Source organism: Alternaria alternata (assembly GCF_001642055.1).
Source record: "Alternaria alternata strain SRC1lrK2f unplaced genomic scaffold CC77scaffold_11, whole genome shotgun sequence".
Taxonomy (NCBI): Eukaryota; Fungi; Ascomycota; class Dothideomycetes; order Pleosporales; family Pleosporaceae; genus Alternaria; species Alternaria alternata.
The window spans coordinates 1,046,002-1,065,040 of NW_017306200.1; the positions used below are offsets into that span (position 1 = coordinate 1,046,002).

Here is a 19,039-nt window from a genome sequence, read left to right on the forward strand (position 1 = left end):
AGGTGTATGGCGAGGATATGATAATGCGGTAGGTAAGACGCTGTTCTGAGATAAGCGGTCGTCCGTAGTTGCTACGGAATGTCGAAGAAATTGCAAGTGGAGTATGCTGAGGGAGTTACGACATGACAGGGTATCCCATGTTTGCCTTGAGGATGCAATCTATGTCAGTTATTCTATCGAAAATAATAAACCTCATTGTATAAAGTATTACGATGAAGATGGAAAAACGGAACCGTGTCTAACATTAAGAATATACGCTGGGAAATATGTAGGTCACAATTTTTACTCTCTTGCTAAAAGTCATAGCGAATACTTGTAGGATACCTTTCCAGGCGTACCGGAGATTGGCAAAAAGCAACAAAAGTTAATAGTGATAGTAAGATCTCTACGGAGGACTCCCAAACGCCACGCTAATACAACGGCAAATTGCAAACTGGACAATGGCCTATCCCAATAGCACTAAGAAGATTGAAATGATCGCGGTTTACCCGACAGAAACTGACAACTTTGAGCCGTTTAGACACCAAAGTCGTTTCCAAAATTACCGCTACCGTACGTCCAATCTGGCTGGGTATCCAACAACCACGATACAGAATCGAACATCTCGAAACTGTTCGCGCTAGCCATGCCGTTTGTCAGCTGAAGAGGCATACTTAAAGTGTTGACGTGCGGATTGAAGTTCGGAAGGGTATGGGCTGGGTTCTCAACGACGCCAGGGGGTGGTGTAGAGTTACTAGATGAGTCTGGGTTGGTGGGGTTCGTCATAACCGTATTTTCGAGTTGTTCCGCAGCACCGCTGACCTGCGCCTCTCGCCAGCGCCATGCGCAATCGAACACCACACTCATGCTCATGCGACTGCGAATGATGAGACCAAGAGGATCATCTAGCATACCGATACTACCTCGTCTTTGGCTCTGTTGCTGATGCTGCTGCTGGTTGTGGTGGTTGAACATGGAATTCATCCCTGAATTGCTGAGAGACGGTGATTGTGAGAGGCTGTGTAGGCTGCGTCCACGAGAACTCTCCTTCCATAGCTGCGCCAAAACTTCGGCAAATCGATCCAGGAGATCGTTTGACCACACTTTGGACTTCCTCAGCGCATCCACAGTTTGTAGTACGAACTGGCGACCTTTGTCTGCGGGCAATTTGCTGGCGAAGTCTGAATTAAGGAGCTTCAGCAAAGCAAATCCGGCTGCAAGAGCCATTTGCATGACGTAGTACGGAACATAGAGTAGCCTTCCCTCACGCTGCAGTTTGAATACGCGCTCGAGGTAGGCCGTTGCAGCAAAGTATAGTGCGACAAGATCGTCTCGTCGCTCGAGGCGAAGTTCCGGACTGAAGAATGAGTATAGGTGGAGATGTAGTGCAACTGCATAGTGATATAGTTCTTCCAAGCCTGTTCAAAAAGTCAGAGATAATTGAGTATGGCTGAGGTCGTTAGACATACCACTGTCCACTCCGTCAAGGGAGCTATTCTCTTCCTTCACGCGCTCTTCTTTCAGGCGATCGGCTTCAAGGCTCATGTAGCTTATCGCCGCACCTTCCGCAAAGCGGTGGCTGTTGGAAGAGTATAGAAGCTTATTGATCCTGCTTGCCGCCATTTCCTGGCGCAAGCGGACAAACAGCGTTGGTGGTATTATGCGCATGTGCTCTTCATCATCCACCTTGAACTCTAGCGTCGAATCGTAAAGCGTTATGGAAGGCTGTCCGTTTCCTGTAGACACACTATAGCACGTTAGCCTTTGTGGTATACATTTGAATGGCACCGAACTCACGTTTGAGCAACAATGTTGCACACTGCCCATGTGCGCAACCGATCGTGTATATCCTCGCGCCGCAGCTGCATCTTTGTCCTAGAAAAATCGTCTGGGTGTGTCGGCTGATGCAAACCAATCTGCATGGCAACCTGCATCATGGCGCCGCATAGTATGAAGGTCGGATCCGTCACCGTCCGCTCCGCCGGAAGTGGCCAGGTACAAAGTAGACATAACGCCTTGACTACATGGTGGTTCGGCTGGTTTCTAATCGAATCCCAGATGAGATCGCTCAGCGGTTTGGAGAGATCCTTAAGAAGAGACGGTCGTGGCCCATAGCGCCGAGCTGCGACAGCAATTATTGCCCAGAACAGCAACTTGTGATCTTGCGAGTAATATTCGTCTGGCGAGCGCACTTGGTCTAGGAATGGCAAGAATGGATGGTATAGCTGGAAGTACTCGGCGAAGAGCTCATTAACCTCCCCATGACCAAGGCGCACTTCGCCTGTACCAAGCGCGAAGATCATAGGCGAACCGCTGCGCAGGTCTAGTAGAGACGTCGCTGCCACTTGTGTATGCTGTGTCTGTAGGAATGCATCGTCTTCCACTTTGGGGACCGGGCCGGGAGTGAAGCCATGGTTGTCTGGCGCTTGCTGTGGAGCATTCAAGACAGGCTGGTTCGGCGTGGATTGGCCCTCGTACATGGCGAGACGTTCGCGCAAATACTCCATCTCCTTCTCCATCTCGGCATTTCTATTACGCTTTCCGACGCGCTTGAAGTTGGGTTCGATTACGCATCGCAGGTTTTGCTTCTGACATCGCGCACAACTGACGAAGGGATCTTGCTGGACGTTACACTTGAGCTGCAAAGGCACAGTTAGTGGGGACCTGGAACATTGACGTCTGACAGCCTCATGGTTGGTGGTAGGCGCATGTCGGGAAGATGTGAATCATCATCGTAGACGGACACACGTACTGGCGGCGGCCAGGCATAAGCGGGCGCACTCATGCCTGAGGCAGAGCTCACCAACGGGCGCGTGTTCCTCTATGGCGTCATATACAAAAAAAAAGTACTTACCTTCTGCTGGCGACACTCATTGCACGCGCGCTTCACGGCGGTATTGCGCCGCGACGACGACGAGGGCCGCGTATCGCCGTCGCCGTTTTCATCGTCGTCGCTGGATGCGGAGCGCTTGAAGCCTCGGGTGTGTGTGCTGTTGGGGCTTTGGAACGGATGCGGTAGGCCTGGTAGTCCTGGCGTCGTTGGTGACATGGAATGCAGCATATTGCTCGACATATCCGACCGATATCGCAGGGAATTTAGGTTGTGAGGGTAGGTGGAAGTGGGGGTCCAGCTGGTGTGAGTCCGAGGCCGCAAGCGCGTGCGAAGCTTGACCAGCTGCCAGACCACGACTCTGACTCCAATGCCGCGGGAGACTCTCTCGATCACCTGGGCATGCGCGCCATTGACTGCTATCGCAAGCTGCAAGCTCCTGCAGGATGCCGCCGAACTATGGGCTCCAGGCCGCGGGCGAGCTTGTCAGAATTGGTCAAAATTCTCCAATCACAGCTTGGGAACCCATGCTGAATCGCGGCACCCAGCCTCGTTCAGGTAGGCTCCACCGCTGGTATCCGAGATACTCTCTGTGCGTCACGAGCTGGTCTCTGAGTTATTCGCATTTACGTGTAAAGGCATATCCGGGGCTGCCTTTACAACAGGGTGCGCCGAGCGTGCGGGCGAAGCTCGTTGTTTTCTGACTTGTGTACTCATAATTGCTAGTACTCTCAAGGCACATACAGGAATCTAACTTGCAACTCTGACAAAAGTGACGGTTCATGCATATGGAAAGTAAGCATTAGTGTTCGGATTGAGACTTTCAAAAACGGGCCTCTTTACAAAACTTCATGCTACGTAAGATGATCAACATGACATTTGAAGAGTTAGGCATCCAGATTGACCTTGTGACATTATTGCCATGTACGTCGTGAGTAAAGGTGTAGACTGTTGAGCGCATTTGTGATCTCATTAGAGAACGCAATGGATCGAAATGGGAACCTCCCAGAGCTGCAGTGGCATCGCTAATTTGTGTGAGATGGTAAATCGGTCAGCCATTGGCTGTTGCCTGATCCCGTACATTCTCCCATCTTGTGCAGACTAAGAGACTTCAGGCACTTGGGATATGAGATTGAAGTAGCATTCAAGCCACCAAGCTCCCTTGATAGCGTCACAGTAGTATTCGCTGGAAACACGTCGTGTAGCTTGTGGATGTATTCGTGACCCTACTCAGCTACATCCTGGCGGAGTGACGTAGAAATCGTCTTGATATCGTAAAAGCCGACCGAACCAGGAGACTGCCCATAATGCACATGAACACCGAAGACCCAGTTTTGACATGCTAAACCCCTTCACTCAATGCAACCGCTTAACGCTTCTTTTGCTGGGACTCCTTGAGGACCTTCTTGACGACCTTCTGCTCCTCGATCAGGAAAGCACGGACGATGCGGTCCTGGACGCAGCCGGCGCATCGCGATCCACCGTAGGCGCGCTGGACGGTCTTCTTGGGGCGGGAAACCTGGGCGTACTCGCGGGGGCGGAGGGCTGGGACACCCTGGAGCTTGGAACCGCAGTCCTACGAACTGTCAACAGCAGGCCTGTACATGCGTCCAGGTCTAACTTACACCGCACTTGGGGGCAGTGCCCTTCTTCTTGATGTGCAGGTAACGGAGCTCACCACCGGGCGTCTTGATGACGCGGACCTTCTGGCTCTTGGTGTTGTAGGGGGCGCGACGCCTCTGCCCTTTGTTAGTCTACAGTCCTAACAATTCCAAGATCCTCAATCGCCTCCTCCAGCGCTCGGGTTTGCGGTGCGACGTACGTAGGTGAGTCTGTTGGACGGCATTGTGATAGATTTCCCGGGGAATCAGTGGGCGATTGTCTGTTGTGCGTGTGAGCGGGCTGATGTCGGAAGTGGTATTGCGGATGGACACAATCGTACCTGGGTCTGAAGACTGTGGGTTAGTATCGTCGAAGAAATTCCCAGGACGGCGAGATTGCTTACCACTGTTGTCGTCGTTGGTTAGTGAGACCGTCGAAATTTCGTGTGCTCGGTTAGCTGAACTGCACTAGTACGCTAGACAAGGCCCCGGGAATTTCCAGACCCACTGTCACGTGATAACAGGCCGTGCGCAGCGGCCTTGCAAGAAGATTCACTAGACTATGCCGCGAGAACATCTCCATCGCCACTCCACACAACGCGCGGAGGTTGTATCTCTGCTTTGTGTGCGCCGCCAACTACACGACTTTCGAGCTTCTGGAGATAGTCTGGAAATCCACGCGCCGACGCGAATTCCCCTTCTTCAATCGCGGCGCCGTCCGCAAAAGCTGAGGACCCGACTCCTAAGCTTGTCGCGCGACCAACTGTGCTCAACCCACGAGTCCAGTATAGCATTGCGATCGCGTTACTAAGGTTGGTCACTCTCTTCAAGCCTCTGTTTTACAAGGGCTTCCCAACTGCCATATAATTCAACGCCAACAAAAGAGGCGCATCTTTCGTTCGGTTTCGCGTTTTCATCCCTTCTGACGACATCAGATTTCCTTCTCTACCCTAATTCCAGTCAACATGGCTTTCCCTCCCCCTCCTCCCCCACCACCACCAGGGCCCCCGGGCTCTGGATTCGCGCCGCCACCACCTCCTCCCCCGGGTCCCCCAGGTTCTGGATATGCGCCGCCGCCGCCGCCCCCTCCTGGACCACCAGGCGCTGCTATAGGCCCGCCTGGCATGCGACCACCCATCGACCCGCAAGTCGCCAAGTTTGCACAGAAGAAGAAGGACTGGTTACGGCAACAGCGCCAGAGATTTGGCGAGAAGCGCAAGGCAGGCTACGTCGAGACACAAAAGGCGGACCTACCCCCGGAGCATCTGCGCAAGGTGTTCAGAGATATTGGAGACGTGTCCCAGAAGAAATTCACCACGGACAAGCGAAGCTATCTCGGTGCACTCAAGTTCATGCCACATGCCGTTCTCAAGCTTCTGGAGAACATGCCCATGCCTTGGGAGAGTAGACGCGATGTAAAAGTCCTCTACCACACCAACGGATGCCTGACACTAGTCAACGAGGTCCCTCGTGTGATTGAGCCTGTCTTTCATGCTCAATGGGCAGCTATGTGGTTAGCTATGAGGAAGGAGAAGAGCGATCGCCGACATTTCAAGCGCATGCGCTTCCCGCCATTTGACGACGAAGAGCCGCCTCTATCATACTCGGAGAACATTGAAGATGTTGAGCCCCTGGAGCCTATTCAGCTGGAGCTCGACGAGGACGAAGACAGCCCCGTATACGAGTGGTTCTACGAGCACCGGGCGCTTCTCGATACTCCACATGTCAATGGACCGAGCTATGAGACATGGAACTTGGACCTGCCTCAGATGGCAACGTTATACCGTCTCAGCAAGCAGCTCCTGAGCGACATTGTGGACAAGAACTACTTCCACATGTTTGACATGGACAGCTTCCAGACAGCAAAGGCACTCAACGTTGCGATACCCGGAGGACCCCGCTTCGAGCCATTGTACAAGGACATCGACCCGAACGACGAGGACTTTGGGGAGTTTAACGCCATTGATCGCATCATTTTCCGATCTCCCATCCGTACCGAGTACCGTGTTTCATACCCATATCTATACAACTCCCTGCCGCGAAGTGTCAAGCTGGCTTGGTATTCTCACCCGCAGGTCGTATACGTTCGTGCTGAGGACCCGGATCTGCCAGCTTTCTACTTCGATCCTGGAATCAACCCCATCTCTTCCAGAGCTGTTGCTCCGAAGAACATCTCTGTAAGCCATGAGGATATGGTCTTTGGCGAAGACGACGAGGACGACGAGGATGACTTCCAGATGCCAGAAGAGATGGAACCTTTCATGGCCGATGAGGAGCTCTCCACTCCAGAAACTGCTTCAGCCATCGCACTTTGGTGGGCACCTCACCCATTCGACAAACGATCAGGTCGCATGGTGCGAGCACAAGACGTACCTCTAGTCAAGCAGTGGTACCTTGAGCACGTTCCTGCAGGTCAGCCCGTCAAGGTCCGGGTCTCGTACCAGAAGTTGCTAAAGACTTTTGTCTTGAACGAGTTGCACAAGAAGCCACCACAAGCACAAAATAAGCAGAATCTGATGCGGACGCTGAAGAGCACCAAGTTCTTCCAACAGACCAAGATTGATTGGGTTGAAGCGGGTCTGCAGGTCTGCCGACAAGGTTACAACATGTTGAACCTGCTTATTCACCGGAAGAACTTGACGTACCTGCATCTTGATTACAACTTCAATCTGAAGCCTGTCAAGACGCTCACCACCAAAGAGCGCAAGAAGTCGCGTTTCGGAAACGCTTTCCATCTTATGCGTGAGATTCTGAGGTTGACCAAGCTCATCGTTGATGCCCAAGTCCAGTACCGTCTAGGCAACATCGACGCTTTCCAACTTGCTGATGGTATCCTCTATGCCTTCAACCACGTCGGTCAACTGACTGGCATGTACCGATACAAGTACAAGCTGATGCACCAGATTCGTTCTTGCAAGGACCTGAAGCATCTGATTTACTACCGATTCAACTCTGGCCCCGTTGGTAAGGGACCGGGCTGTGGTTTCTGGGCCCCTGCTTGGAGAGTCTGGTTGTTCTTCATGCGCGGTATCATTCCTCTGCTGGAGCGCTGGCTTGGTAACTTGCTCTCCCGTCAATTCGAAGGCAGACATAGCAAGGGTGTTGCGAAGACTGTCACAAAGCAGCGTGTTGAATCGCACTTTGACTTGGAGCTCCGCGCTGCGGTCATGAGTGATCTCATGGATATGATGCCTGAGGGAATCAAGCAAAACAAGGTCAACACTGTTTTGCAGCACCTGTCTGAAGCATGGCGTTGCTGGAAGAGTAACATCCCCTGGAAGGTACCCGGTTTGCCAGCGCCGATCGAGAACATCATTCTGCGTTACGTCAAGAGCAAGGCAGACTGGTGGATCTCAGTCGCACACTACAACCGTGAGCGTATTCGACGCGGCGCTACAGTTGACAAGACTGTGGCCAAAAAGAACCTGGGACGATTGACGCGTCTGTGGCTCAAGGCTGAACAGGAGCGGCAGCACAACTACATGAAGGACGGTCCTTACGTCTCTTCCGAAGAGGCTGTTGCCATCTACACGACTATGGTACATTGGCTGGAGGCAAGGAAGTTCCAACCAATCCCCTTCCCTAGTGTCTCTTACAAGCACGACACCAAGATTCTCATCTTAGCATTAGAGCGCCTTAGAGAAGCGTACTCTGTCAAGGGTAGACTCAATCAGAGTCAGCGTGAAGAATTGGCACTCATCGAGCAGGCTTACGATTCTCCGGGTACTACTCTGGCGCGTATCAAGCGCTTCCTACTTACCCAGCGTGCTTTCAAGGAGGTTGGAATCGACATGAACGACAACTACAGCAACATCAACCCGGTTTACGACATCGAGCCCATGGAGAAGATCACTGATGCTTACCTTGACCAATACCTGTGGTACCAAGCTGATCAACGGCATCTGTTCCCAGCCTGGATCAAGCCCTCAGACTCTGAGGTTCCGCCTCTCCTGACATACAAGTGGGCACAGGGTATTAATAACCTTGACAAGGTCTGGGAGACTCAAGATGGAGAGTGTAACGTCATGATTGAGACTCAGCTGTCGAAGGTCTACGAGAAGATTGATCTAACCATGTTGAACCGTTTGTTGCGTCTCATCATGGACCACAATTTGGCAGACTACATCACGGCGAAGAACAACGTGCAGCTCAACTACAAGGATATGAACCACGTCAACGCCTACGGTATGATCCGTGGTCTACAATTCTCCGGATTCGTCTTCCAGTTCTATGGTCTCGTGCTGGATATCCTCCTTCTAGGTTTGCAGCGTGCAAACGAGATTGCTGGTGCACCAGAAAGCCCGAACGATTTCCTGCAGTTCAAGGACAAGGACACCGAGGTCCGCCACCCGATCCGATTGTACACCAGGTACATTGATCGTATCTGGGTCTTCTTCAGGTTCACCGCCGATGAGTCGCGCGATCTGATTCAGCGTTTCTTGACCGAGAACCCGGACCCTAATTTCGAAAACGTTATCGGGTATAAGAACAAGAAGTGCTGGCCACGTGACTCTAGGATGCGACTGATGCGTCACGATGTCAACCTGGGTCGCGCAGTCTTCTGGGATCTCAAGAACCGTCTGCCGCGGTCAGTAACCACGATTGAGTGGGACGACACTTTCGCTAGTGTTTACAGTCGTGACAACCCCAACCTGCTCTTCTCGATGAATGGCTTTGAAGTCCGCATCTTGCCCAAGATCCGCAACTTGACTGGTGAATTCCCTGTTAAGGACAGTGTATGGTCGCTCGTCGACAACTCTACCAAGGAGCGAACCGCAGATGCTTTCTTGCAGGTCACCGAGGAAGACATTCAAAAGTTCAACAATCGCATTAGGCAAATCCTCATGTCGTCTGGATCCACTACATTCACGAAGATTGCCAACAAGTGGAACACTACTCTCATTGCGCTCTTCACTTACTATCGTGAGGCCGCCGTCTCCACTGTTAATCTACTTGACACCATTGTCAAGTGCGAGACCAAGATCCAGACGCGTGTGAAGATCGGTCTCAACTCAAAGATGCCGTCTCGTTTCCCTCCTGCCGTGTTCTACACACCGAAAGAGTTGGGTGGTCTAGGTATGATCTCCGGATCCCACATCCTCATCCCCACCAGCGACAAACGATGGTCAAAGCAAACCGATACTGGTGTTACGCACTACCGTGCCGGTATGTCACACGACGAAGAGACTCTCATTCCTAACATCTTCCGTTACATCATCCCTTGGGAGTCCGAGTTCGTCGACTCCCAGCGTGTGTGGATGGAGTATTCCCAGAAGCGTCAAGAGGCACAACAACAGAACCGACGACTAACCTTGGAGGATCTGGAGGACAGCTGGGACCGTGGTCTTCCTCGTATCAACACACTGTTCCAGAAGGACCGTTCCACTCTCAGTTTTGACAAGGGTTTCCGCGCACGTACGGAGTTCAAGATTTACCAACACATGAAGAGCAACCCCTTCTGGTGGACAAGCCAACGCCACGACGGTAAGCTCTGGAATTTGAACGCATACAGAACAGATGTTATCCAGGCCTTGGGTGGTGTTGAAACCATCCTGGAGCACACATTGTTCAAGGCGACGGCTTTCCCATCGTGGGAAGGCCTCTTCTGGGAAAAGGCATCAGGTTTCGAAGAGTCAATGAAGTTCAAGAAGCTTACCAACGCCCAACGTTCCGGTCTTAACCAGATTCCCAACCGTCGCTTCACTCTTTGGTGGTCACCAACCATCAACCGCGCCAACGTCTATGTCGGTTTCCAGGTCCAACTGGATCTTACGGGTATCTTCTTGCACGGAAAGATCCCCACGCTCAAGATCTCGCTCATTCAAATTTTCCGAGCCCATTTGTGGCAGAAGATTCACGAGTCGGTTGTCATGGATTTGTGTCAGGTCTTCGACCAGGAGCTCGAAGCTCTTGGTATCGAGACTGTCCAGAAGGAGACTATCCATCCCCGAAAGTCGTACAAGATGAACAGCTCTTGCGCTGACATCCTGCTTTTCGCCAGCCACAAGTGGAGTGTCTCACCGCCGTCTATGCTTTACGACACCAAGGATACCATGAGCGCTACCACAACGAACAAGTTCTGGATAGACGTCCAACTGCGATATGGTGACTACGATTCTCATGACATTGAGCGATACGTACGCGCCAAGTACCTTGACTACACTCAGGATAGCATGAGTATCTACCCGTCTGCTACAGGTCTTATGATTGGTATCGATCTGGCCTACAACCTGTACTCAGCGTACGGACAATACTTCCCTGGTCTCAAACAGCTCGTTCAGCAAGCAATGGCCAAGGTCATGAAGGCCAACCCTGCCCTTTACGTCCTTCGTGAGCGTATCAGGAAGGGTCTTCAGCTGTACGCGTCAGAGAGTTCTCAAGAGTTCCTCAACTCGCAGAATTACTCTGAACTGTTCAGCAACCAGATCCAATTGTTTATCGACGACACCAACGTCTATCGTGTAACAATCCACAAGACCTTCGAAGGTAACTTGACGACCAAGCCTATCAACGGTGCCATCTTCATCTTCAACCCTCGCACTGGACAACTGTTCTTGAAGATTATCCACACGAGTGTCTGGGCTGGTCAGAAGCGTCTTGGTCAATTGGCGAAGTGGAAGACTGCTGAAGAAGTGGCGGCTCTCATCCGATCTCTGCCTGTGGAAGAACAGCCGAAGCAGCTTATCGTGACCCGTAAGGGTCTGCTCGACCCTCTCGAGGTGCATTTGCTTGATTTCCCCAACATCTCCATCCGTGCCTCGGAATTGCAACTCCCCTTCCAGGCTGCTATGAAGGTCGAGAAGCTTGGTGACATGATTCTTCGAGCGACCGGACCTCAGATGGTGCTCTTCAACTTGTACGACGAATGGCTCAAGACGATCTCTTCGTACACCGCCTTCTCTCGTTTGATCCTCATTTTGCGTGCATTGCACGTCAACCAGGACAAGACCAAGCTACTGCTGCGGCCAGATAAGACCGTCATCACGCAAGAGCATCACATCTGGCCCTCACTAGCTGATGAAGACTGGATCAAGGTCGAGGTACAATTGCGAGATCTCATCCTGCTTGACTACGGAAAGAAGAACAACGTCAACACTTCATCGCTCACCAGCAGTGAAGTCCGTGACATTATCCTCGGTATGGAGATCTCTGCACCTTCAATGCAACGTCAGCAAGCTGCCGAAATCGACAAGCAGCAAGAAGAGCAACAACAGTTGACTGCTGTGACGACCAAGACCCAAAACATCCACGGTGAGGAGATGGTTGTCACAACTACGTCGCAATACGAACAGGCGTCGTTTGCTTCCAAGACTGAGTGGCGGACGAGGGCCGTGGCTACTTCCAACTTGCGCACTCGTGCTAATAACATCTACATCAACTCTGAGGATGTCAAGGAAGAGGGCCACTTTACGTACGTCATGCCCAAGAATGTGCTGAAGCGCTTCATCACCATCGCCGACCTCCGTGTCCAGGTTGCTGGTTACCTGTACGGAAGGTCACCGCCAGACAACGACCAGGTCAAGGAGATTAGTACGATTGTCATGATTCCTCAAGTCGGAAACACCCGGGATGTTCAGCTTCCCAAGGAATTGCCCAGACATGAGTACCTCGATAACCTTGAGCCTCTGGGAATTATTCACACTGTCAGTGGTAATGAGCCACCATACATGCAAGCCAGTGATGTTACCCAGCACGCTCGCCTCATGAACCAGCACGCCAGTTGGGACAAGAAGACTGTCTCCATGACCGTCTCCTTCACCCCTGGTTCCGTTTCACTCGCTGCCTGGGCTCTCACCCCGAACGGCTACAAATGGGGTGCTGAGAACAAGGACACCATGTCCGACAACCCGACAGGTTTCAGCACCAGCTTTGGCGAGAAGTGCCAGTTGCTGCTGTCAGACAAAATCCGAGGCTACTTCCTGGTGCCAGATAACGGCATTTGGAACTACAGCTTCATGGGTAGCACATTCGGTTCTGTGGAAAAGAAGCCAGTTCACGTGCGTCTCGATACGCCTGTCCGCTTTTACGACAGTATACATCGACCACTGCATTTCCACAACTTTGCCGAGTTGGAAGACGTCTGGGTCGATCGCGAGAACCAGTTTGAGTAGGTGGATTAGTGTACAAGAAAGAAGGGGTGCATTGAGGAGGCTTATACCATCTCACGGAGTTCCTAAGGGTTGGCGTTTTTGCATCACATGATCAACTGCATGGAAAGTGGAGAATGGGCGATGATTGAGATTTAGTCAAAAATGTGCATAGTGTATTATAATGTTATAAGCGAAATGCAAGTGCTACTTTCAGTTATATTGTCGACGTGTCCAAAGAGTTCGCTGATTCGTTTTGATCTAAGCTTGTTCGCATTTGCTCTCCAGTGCTGTCGCCAAAGCCGATCTTATGTATTGCACTCTAAAACATGCACCGTATTAAAGAGAAAAAACAAACTTCCTCTTTAAGAGTACTCCTTCCTACTACAAAAGAGCATATTAAGAGTATATAGATATAGATTAAAAACCTAAAAGACTACAATACTGTTAACCTTTATACGTTTTCTAATTAGAAGATAATGTAGGCTGCAAGGTAAAGCTTGTTATATCTATACCTGTTCGGTTTTTTCCTCGTATACGGTGCATGGGTTATAACCTATTGAAAACGATCAAGTTGATGTAAATTACAAACTTATATACAGCTTTGCGAAGTCTTCTAAGTCGTCTACTCAAAGTACGTCCGGCTTTAGTGATGGCATCAGAGTTTCTACCGATGGGCTAGCATTTTAGTTTTGCGCTCCAGGACCTTTGGTTCTAACAACGGCGATGGCGTGAGGAGAGGGTTGAAAGTTGTGACTGTTGGGTAGCTTAGTATCGCACTCAGCTCTTGAAGTGATGAACATACCCTTGCTATTCCTGTTCTCGAGAGTAAATGCCAAGTCTCCCTTGTCCGTTACAGCTGAAGAAGCAGAAGTTGACGTCATCGGATTCATCGCAGGCTTTAGAGGCCGCTTTCCGCTGGACAACGATTCGCGCGGCATCACTAATGTCAAGGTTAAAGTCCAAACTCGAACGGCGTTAAAGATTGGCTATTCGGCTGGTAGGGGTTCTAAGTTGTTGATAGGAGATGCGCACCTCCTGCAAGCGGTACCCCGCACCTCCCTCTTCGGGCAGCCACGCGGGGTGTTTGCGTCGCACAACCGACCACTATCTAATGAAGTTGCGAAGACGCAAATGCGATGACATACATTATATCCTGGAGAACGATATCACGGTTGTCAGCACGAAGACGTAATGGTGCTAAGCGCGGTCGTCAACAATATGTCAATTTGGAGCTGATATAGATGAACTTGAACACACTCTTCCTTCTCTTAGTCGACGCTTCTCTCGGTCTATTGAATCACAATGATTAGCACTATTTTCAGTCTAGTTACGGTACAGAATGCTGAGTATACTGTTGTTAGCTTGGGTGTCTACGTGATTATCTCAGCCAATCTATGTCTATGCTGTACTAATGTATCTCCAGATTACTTTGCTATGTATCTATCGCGTCTACTTTCACCCTTTATCCTCATTCCCCGGTCCTCTGTCCTACAAGATAAGCGGATGGCCTCTCCTCTGGCAGGCCTATATCGGCAATCGTCACATCTGCCACCTCCTCGATCATCAGAAATATGGTTCTGTGGTTCGGATTTCTCCTAACGCGCTTTCCTTCAATACTGCGTCTGCACTCCATACTATTTATGCACCGCGCAACGCCAATGTGAAGAAGGGAGAGTGGTATAAAACTTTCGATATAGCTGCTGGAACGTATAGCAGCTTCACAGAAACGAGTAGGGAGAAACATGCAGCAAAGAGGAGGTGGATGGGTCCTATTTTTTCGCCTGAGAGTCTGAATTCAAATGAGCAGACGGTGCGTGGTATCATAGAACGGTTTTGCGAGACTTTGAGGAGTTTCAGGCAAGACTGTAAAGAAGAAAGCAACGGTGATTGGGGAGAGAAATGGAATGCTAGCGAGATGAGCACATACCTCGGATTTGATATCATGGGGGCACTCGTGTTTGGAAGCAGATTTGAGACGGTGCAAAAAGAAATGTTTAGGCCGTTGGCCAGCTCAGTTTTACCGGCTAGCATGTTGATGTATTGGGTACGAGTTCTCTCTACACCGGGATACCGCTACTCTTAGGGCTAATTTCGAATAACAGATATCCTATCTGCCTCCGGCATTTATCGTACGGCCTATCCTACGAACCAGGTTGTTCGAGGCATTAGGCGGTAAATCTGTTACAGACAATAACCGCTTGATCGATTATGGTGCCACCCAAGTTCAATTACAACAATCGAAAGTTAAGGCAGAGAGAGATAGTAATTCCCAACGAGTAGATTTTCTGTCGCATCTAGTCACAGCGAGGGACAAGAAAACTGATTGGCATCCTTCGACAGCAGATCTCGGTACTGAGTGTCTCAACCTGATGAACGCTGGGGCGGATCCTTTCAGTGGGGTCCTTGCCGGAGCTATCTTCTACCTGGTGCGAAACCAGGATGCACTTCGCGGAGTTACTCAAGAGATAAGATCATCCTTTACCTCGCCTTCCGAGATTGTCAGTGGCCCGGTACTAAATCATTGCACTTATCTCTACGCTGTCATCGAAGAGACCCTTCGTCGCACCGCGCCAGTACCCAGCCATCTTCCACGCATCGTCTTAGACGGAGGTATTGAGATCGATGGCGTTCGCATTCCGGCTGGCACAACAGTAGGCGTACCAATGTATGCTCTACATAACGATCCCACCCATTTCCCTGCACCGTTTGCTTTCTTACCCGAACGCTGGATCGAGTCGCCTTCCAACCCCGCTTCCTCCATCGCCTTGGCTCGAAGGGCATTTTTCCCGTTCAGCATTGGCAGTAGGATGTGCAGTGGCAGGAACCTGGCATACTTGCAATTGAAGTTGACACTGGCACATTTACTCTGGCGCTTCGACCTACGATTGGCCCCTGATGAGCCCGAGTCTGGAGGTGGGAAGCCAGGATTGGGTATTGGAAGAGAAAGATCTGATGAATTTCAGATGTGGGATGCACTTGGATTTGGGAGAGACGGACCGATGGTCCAGGTTAGGGTTGCACAGGTGGAGTCTTGACGGTTTAGATGGAAAGAAAGAGAGAAGGTATTGATTTGGAGTGTCAAATAACGGAATGCTGAATTGGTGCGACTGATTGTAAACTCTTGAATGCATCTTTGCCATAATGTCTCCATGCATCTATTGCTCCCCATCTCATACTCAGTTTCAAAAGCGTTGTATGATCAGGGTGTTCACTCGCCTGATTATTCTGAAACGCCAGACGTTGCAATCAGCACACTCGTCTTTGCACACGGTAGATGTTTACTAGCAAACCCCTCAACATTAGGCTCTCAGTCGAGAAACCATCATCTATATCAGCCGTCCCTCTAGCGGGCTATCCCTATCCCATCGCGACCTCAACAATTCCTCAACCTCATCATCGTACCACTTCCAACTGACAGGTACCTCGCAGCCAAACTTTTCCCACCCATGTCTCAAGCTAGTCGAACCATTTGATATCCAACGTGGTGGCTTCTCTACATCTTCCAATGCCTCTATCTGGGTAAAACTAATCTCCTTGTACCGCCTTGCAACAATGCTACAAGCAGGGTTTCCACCATCGGTAGGATCGACAAGATACTCGTACTTCAAACATTGGGCAGCGACGGAATTAAAGAGAACATAGTAGTAGGATGGTGTGTCTCGAAGTCTTCCATGGTTGTCTTCGATGGGTGGAGGGTTGGGCTCAGGTATGATCCGGAAGCTCGCGTAGGTAATTGGGATGGTGGATTTAGTCGGTTGACGAATTCCGTCAGTATCCAAAGCTATCGTCCATGTATGTCTATCTCCCATGCGCCGATGGCCGTGGTCTACACGGGACACTAGCTGCCTCGAGAGAGCTGGAGGTGAAAGTGCAGTCGGATTTGCATTTTGTGCATCTCGAAGGTCTAGAGGCTCAGTTGGTAGATCGAGGATATGCTTCTTGGACCGCAATACCTGTCCCAGACGTTGCGGAGAACGATTGACTGCATTCTCTAAGAGAAAGGAGCGTTTGAGGATGAAAGTTGTATACGGTAGAAGTGAATACGCGTGTGACCACGTTATGATGTTGAGTGCTTCTGTGACGTGTGGATCGAACAGCGCAGTGGAAAGCGCAGACTCGCATGTGGCCCCAAGACACAGATGGGGACAGAAGCAGGGATTCCAATTATCTGTCTCATTCTTCCTTACCCTGTTAGGGCAGCTAGCAGTATGCTTGTCGAAATAATGTAACTATTCGTCGTCAACCTTGGATTTGGATCAACACATAGCAAAGCCTACCCCGTCGTACTTCTCATGCGCTACAGTTTCTCCGATCTCATGCCAACCGTCTTCCTTGAGGTAATCGAGCATCCTTGTAGCAGATGTTCCTTTGCCCACAAATATCGAAATTCCTGTGAAGGGTCTACGAAGAAAGAAGTAGAGTGCGGTGCTGTTGCAGATGATGGCATCAGTTTCCGCTTGCACGTTTCGGAATTCGATTGGTGAATTGAAGAACCGCCTCAAGCCATTATTGATGTTGTACTGAGTTTTGATTGTGGTGTTGTAGACGTGACTCAATTTCTTACACACACGAGATAAGGATATGATATCTCGGATCTCCAGTTGCTGCAAGATAGACGCTTGAGCTGGAGCGTATCTGTTGATAAGACCAACAAGATTTATGGGGGGCAGGTGAGTCATGCTGGCGAAAGTCTCCGTAGTAGCAGCGACGCAGTAGACCGTGTGGCGGGGTTGTAGGAGAAAAAAGGAAAGAACAAGGTCAAACTTTTATACTAGTCTCGAAGTGTGACAGAGATTCTTGAATAAGTCTTGATATGCTGGCGGAGAACATCAATACGAGGGAACATCACCAGATCTAAATCCATCCACACCCTATCTCATATCCACATACTCACATCTACTAGTAACGCCATTAAGTTGGCAACAACTTTCATTCCTGCCTCTTCAACCACGCCAGATTTACTGCACTCAAACAACCACTCTCCCCCTTCTCCAACCATCCAAGCAAGTTCTCCATACCCAATCTCTCAAACCCAACATGGCTCTCTACACTCGCTCCAGCTGTATGGCTTAACACCATAACATTACTTCTCTCTGCCAACCTCTTATTGACATATGGTTCATTGGCATGAACGTCGAGCCCAGCCGCCGAAATTGTCCCATTATCCAACGCAACATTGAGCGCCTCCTCATCCACTAGCTTCCCCCTCGCAATATTAACAAGTCTCGCCCCATGTTTAAACTGGCTAAACTCCTTTGCAGAAAGTAGCGTCTCCCCCGAAAACGGCGTAGCAAGTAACACACAGTCTGATGTGGACAGAAGCTCCTCAAGTGTTTCACACCACCTTGCACCAATCTCCTTCTCCCTATCCGACATTCTGACAACATCGTAGTATGCAATCTTCATCTCGAAAGCGCGGGCCGCCTTCTCCGCAACTCGCATACCGATTCGACCAAGACCCACGATACCGAGCGTACTGCCATTGGGATTGTGCGTCACAGCCGCAATGTTCTGGTTTGCGTTGCGGAATTGATCGTGATCACAGGAACGTGCTGCAAGGAAGGACCAGGTGATTGCGCGAAAGCAAGATAGGATGAGGACAATGGCGGCATCGGCAACGGATTCAGTGCAGGCAGATGCACTATTACAGTATATGGTGCCGTGCGAGGCGAGGTATTGAACGTCGACCCAGTCGAAGCCTGCGCCAGCTGAGGCGTAGATCTTGCAAGAGGTGGGAAGGAGGTCAATGAGCTCTTTATCCCAATTCCCCATTTCTCCTCCTGTGTTCCAGAAGGGACGGTACATTCCTACAAAATCACCCCATCTTTTCTCTTTCAATGCTTTCATGAACTCTTCCCTTCCCATTGAGTTTGTTCGTACAATGTTGAACGTGTCATTTAGCTTAGCATATAATTCATGATTCCATCGGATATCGTCACCAAGATGTAGTATAGTCGGTTTTGACGAAGAAGAAGTGTTTGATAGTAATGACGAGGATCGATATGGCGTTGCGGGTGCAGGAAGACCGGAGTCCTGAGGTGTCGGTGTTACTGAGGACATGATGTAATGCCTTCGAGTTTGTTTCCGAAAGATACCTTGTGGAGGCGACGACCGGATCAGGTACTTGTACAGATATGAGAAAATGCAATCAAAACAGATTTGGAACGGGGTCGAGACGTGCGACGGATGAGTCCACAAAGCTGTACCTCGACTTCTAGATATCTTTTCGTCCCACGAACCACTTCTTATAGCACCAAGTGATTGGCACTTCGCGACCAAATACTCGGGTGCACCTGACTAGTACAGCAGCTTGTTGAGATTCCGCCTCTTTAACCGTTTGTTCACAGCCGGGAAACAACCACCGCACGTCGCAAGATACTGTACTGCTCTTGAGCGCAAATTATTCGTACACACTGTGGTGTTGTCGTTCAAGCATGTACAGCGAGATGCAGCATAGCATGTATGTGAGAGTCGACGTACGCGGGGTATAAGCCGCTGGCAAGCGGTGAAGCTCAGGTTATCGATACCAAGAGCAGCAC

At 50.4% G+C, this 19,039-nt stretch overlaps 6 protein-coding genes across 6 annotated transcripts; 2 read left to right on the forward strand and 4 right to left on the reverse strand.

Annotated features, from left to right (window-relative positions):
• Positions 1 to 417: 417 nt before the first annotated feature.
• Positions 418 to 3,153, reverse strand: CC77DRAFT_127676 (Zn(II)2Cys6 transcriptional activator). The gene is made up of 4 exons (XM_018530163.1): positions 2,834 to 3,153; positions 1,777 to 2,612; positions 1,449 to 1,726; positions 418 to 1,397 (listed from the first exon to the last, which is right to left on the reverse strand). The coding sequence occupies exons 1-4, from the start codon at positions 3,050 to 3,052 to the stop codon at positions 517 to 519; spliced, it is 2,214 nt and encodes a 737-aa protein (XP_018385876.1). The 5' UTR covers positions 3,053 to 3,153; the 3' UTR covers positions 418 to 516.
• Positions 3,154 to 4,178: 1,025 nt separating this feature from the next.
• Positions 4,179 to 4,655, reverse strand: CC77DRAFT_936820 (ribosomal protein L34e; the record flags this gene model as incomplete). The annotated part of the gene is made up of 3 exons (XM_018534518.1): positions 4,179 to 4,385; positions 4,435 to 4,548; positions 4,632 to 4,655. The coding sequence occupies 3 exons, from the start codon at positions 4,653 to 4,655 to the stop codon at positions 4,179 to 4,181; spliced, it is 345 nt and encodes a 114-aa protein (XP_018385877.1).
• Positions 4,656 to 4,980: 325 nt separating this feature from the next.
• CC77DRAFT_990270 (PROCN-domain-containing protein) lies at positions 4,981 to 12,714 on the forward strand. The gene is made up of 2 exons (XM_018536311.1): positions 4,981 to 5,222; positions 5,346 to 12,714. The coding sequence occupies exon 2, from the start codon at positions 5,376 to 5,378 to the stop codon at positions 12,519 to 12,521; it is 7,146 nt and encodes a 2,381-aa protein (XP_018385878.1). The 5' UTR covers positions 4,981 to 5,222; positions 5,346 to 5,375; the 3' UTR covers positions 12,522 to 12,714.
• Positions 12,715 to 13,606: 892 nt separating this feature from the next.
• On the forward strand, positions 13,607 to 15,535 carry CC77DRAFT_1095303 (isotrichodermin C-15 hydroxylase; the record flags this gene model as incomplete). The annotated part of the gene is made up of 3 exons (XM_018529790.1): positions 13,607 to 13,874; positions 13,924 to 14,544; positions 14,603 to 15,535. The coding sequence occupies exons 1-3, from the start codon at positions 13,803 to 13,805 to the stop codon at positions 15,533 to 15,535; spliced, it is 1,626 nt and encodes a 541-aa protein (XP_018385879.1). The 5' UTR covers positions 13,607 to 13,802.
• A 291-nt stretch (positions 15,536 to 15,826) lies between these two features.
• Positions 15,827 to 17,179, reverse strand: CC77DRAFT_1050624 (hypothetical protein; the record flags this gene model as incomplete). The annotated part of the gene is made up of 2 exons (XM_018527633.1): positions 15,827 to 16,688; positions 16,788 to 17,179. The coding sequence occupies 2 exons, from the start codon at positions 17,177 to 17,179 to the stop codon at positions 15,827 to 15,829; spliced, it is 1,254 nt and encodes a 417-aa protein (XP_018385880.1).
• Positions 17,180 to 17,304: 125 nt separating this feature from the next.
• On the reverse strand, positions 17,305 to 18,705 carry CC77DRAFT_127851 (D-mandelate dehydrogenase-like protein). The gene is made up of 2 exons (XM_018530164.1): positions 18,678 to 18,705; positions 17,305 to 18,623 (listed from the first exon to the last, which is right to left on the reverse strand). Exon 2 carries the CDS (start codon positions 18,558 to 18,560, stop codon positions 17,430 to 17,432), a length of 1,131 nt encoding a protein of 376 aa, XP_018385881.1. The 5' UTR covers positions 18,561 to 18,623; positions 18,678 to 18,705; the 3' UTR covers positions 17,305 to 17,429.
• Positions 18,706 to 19,039: the final 334 nt, after the last annotated feature.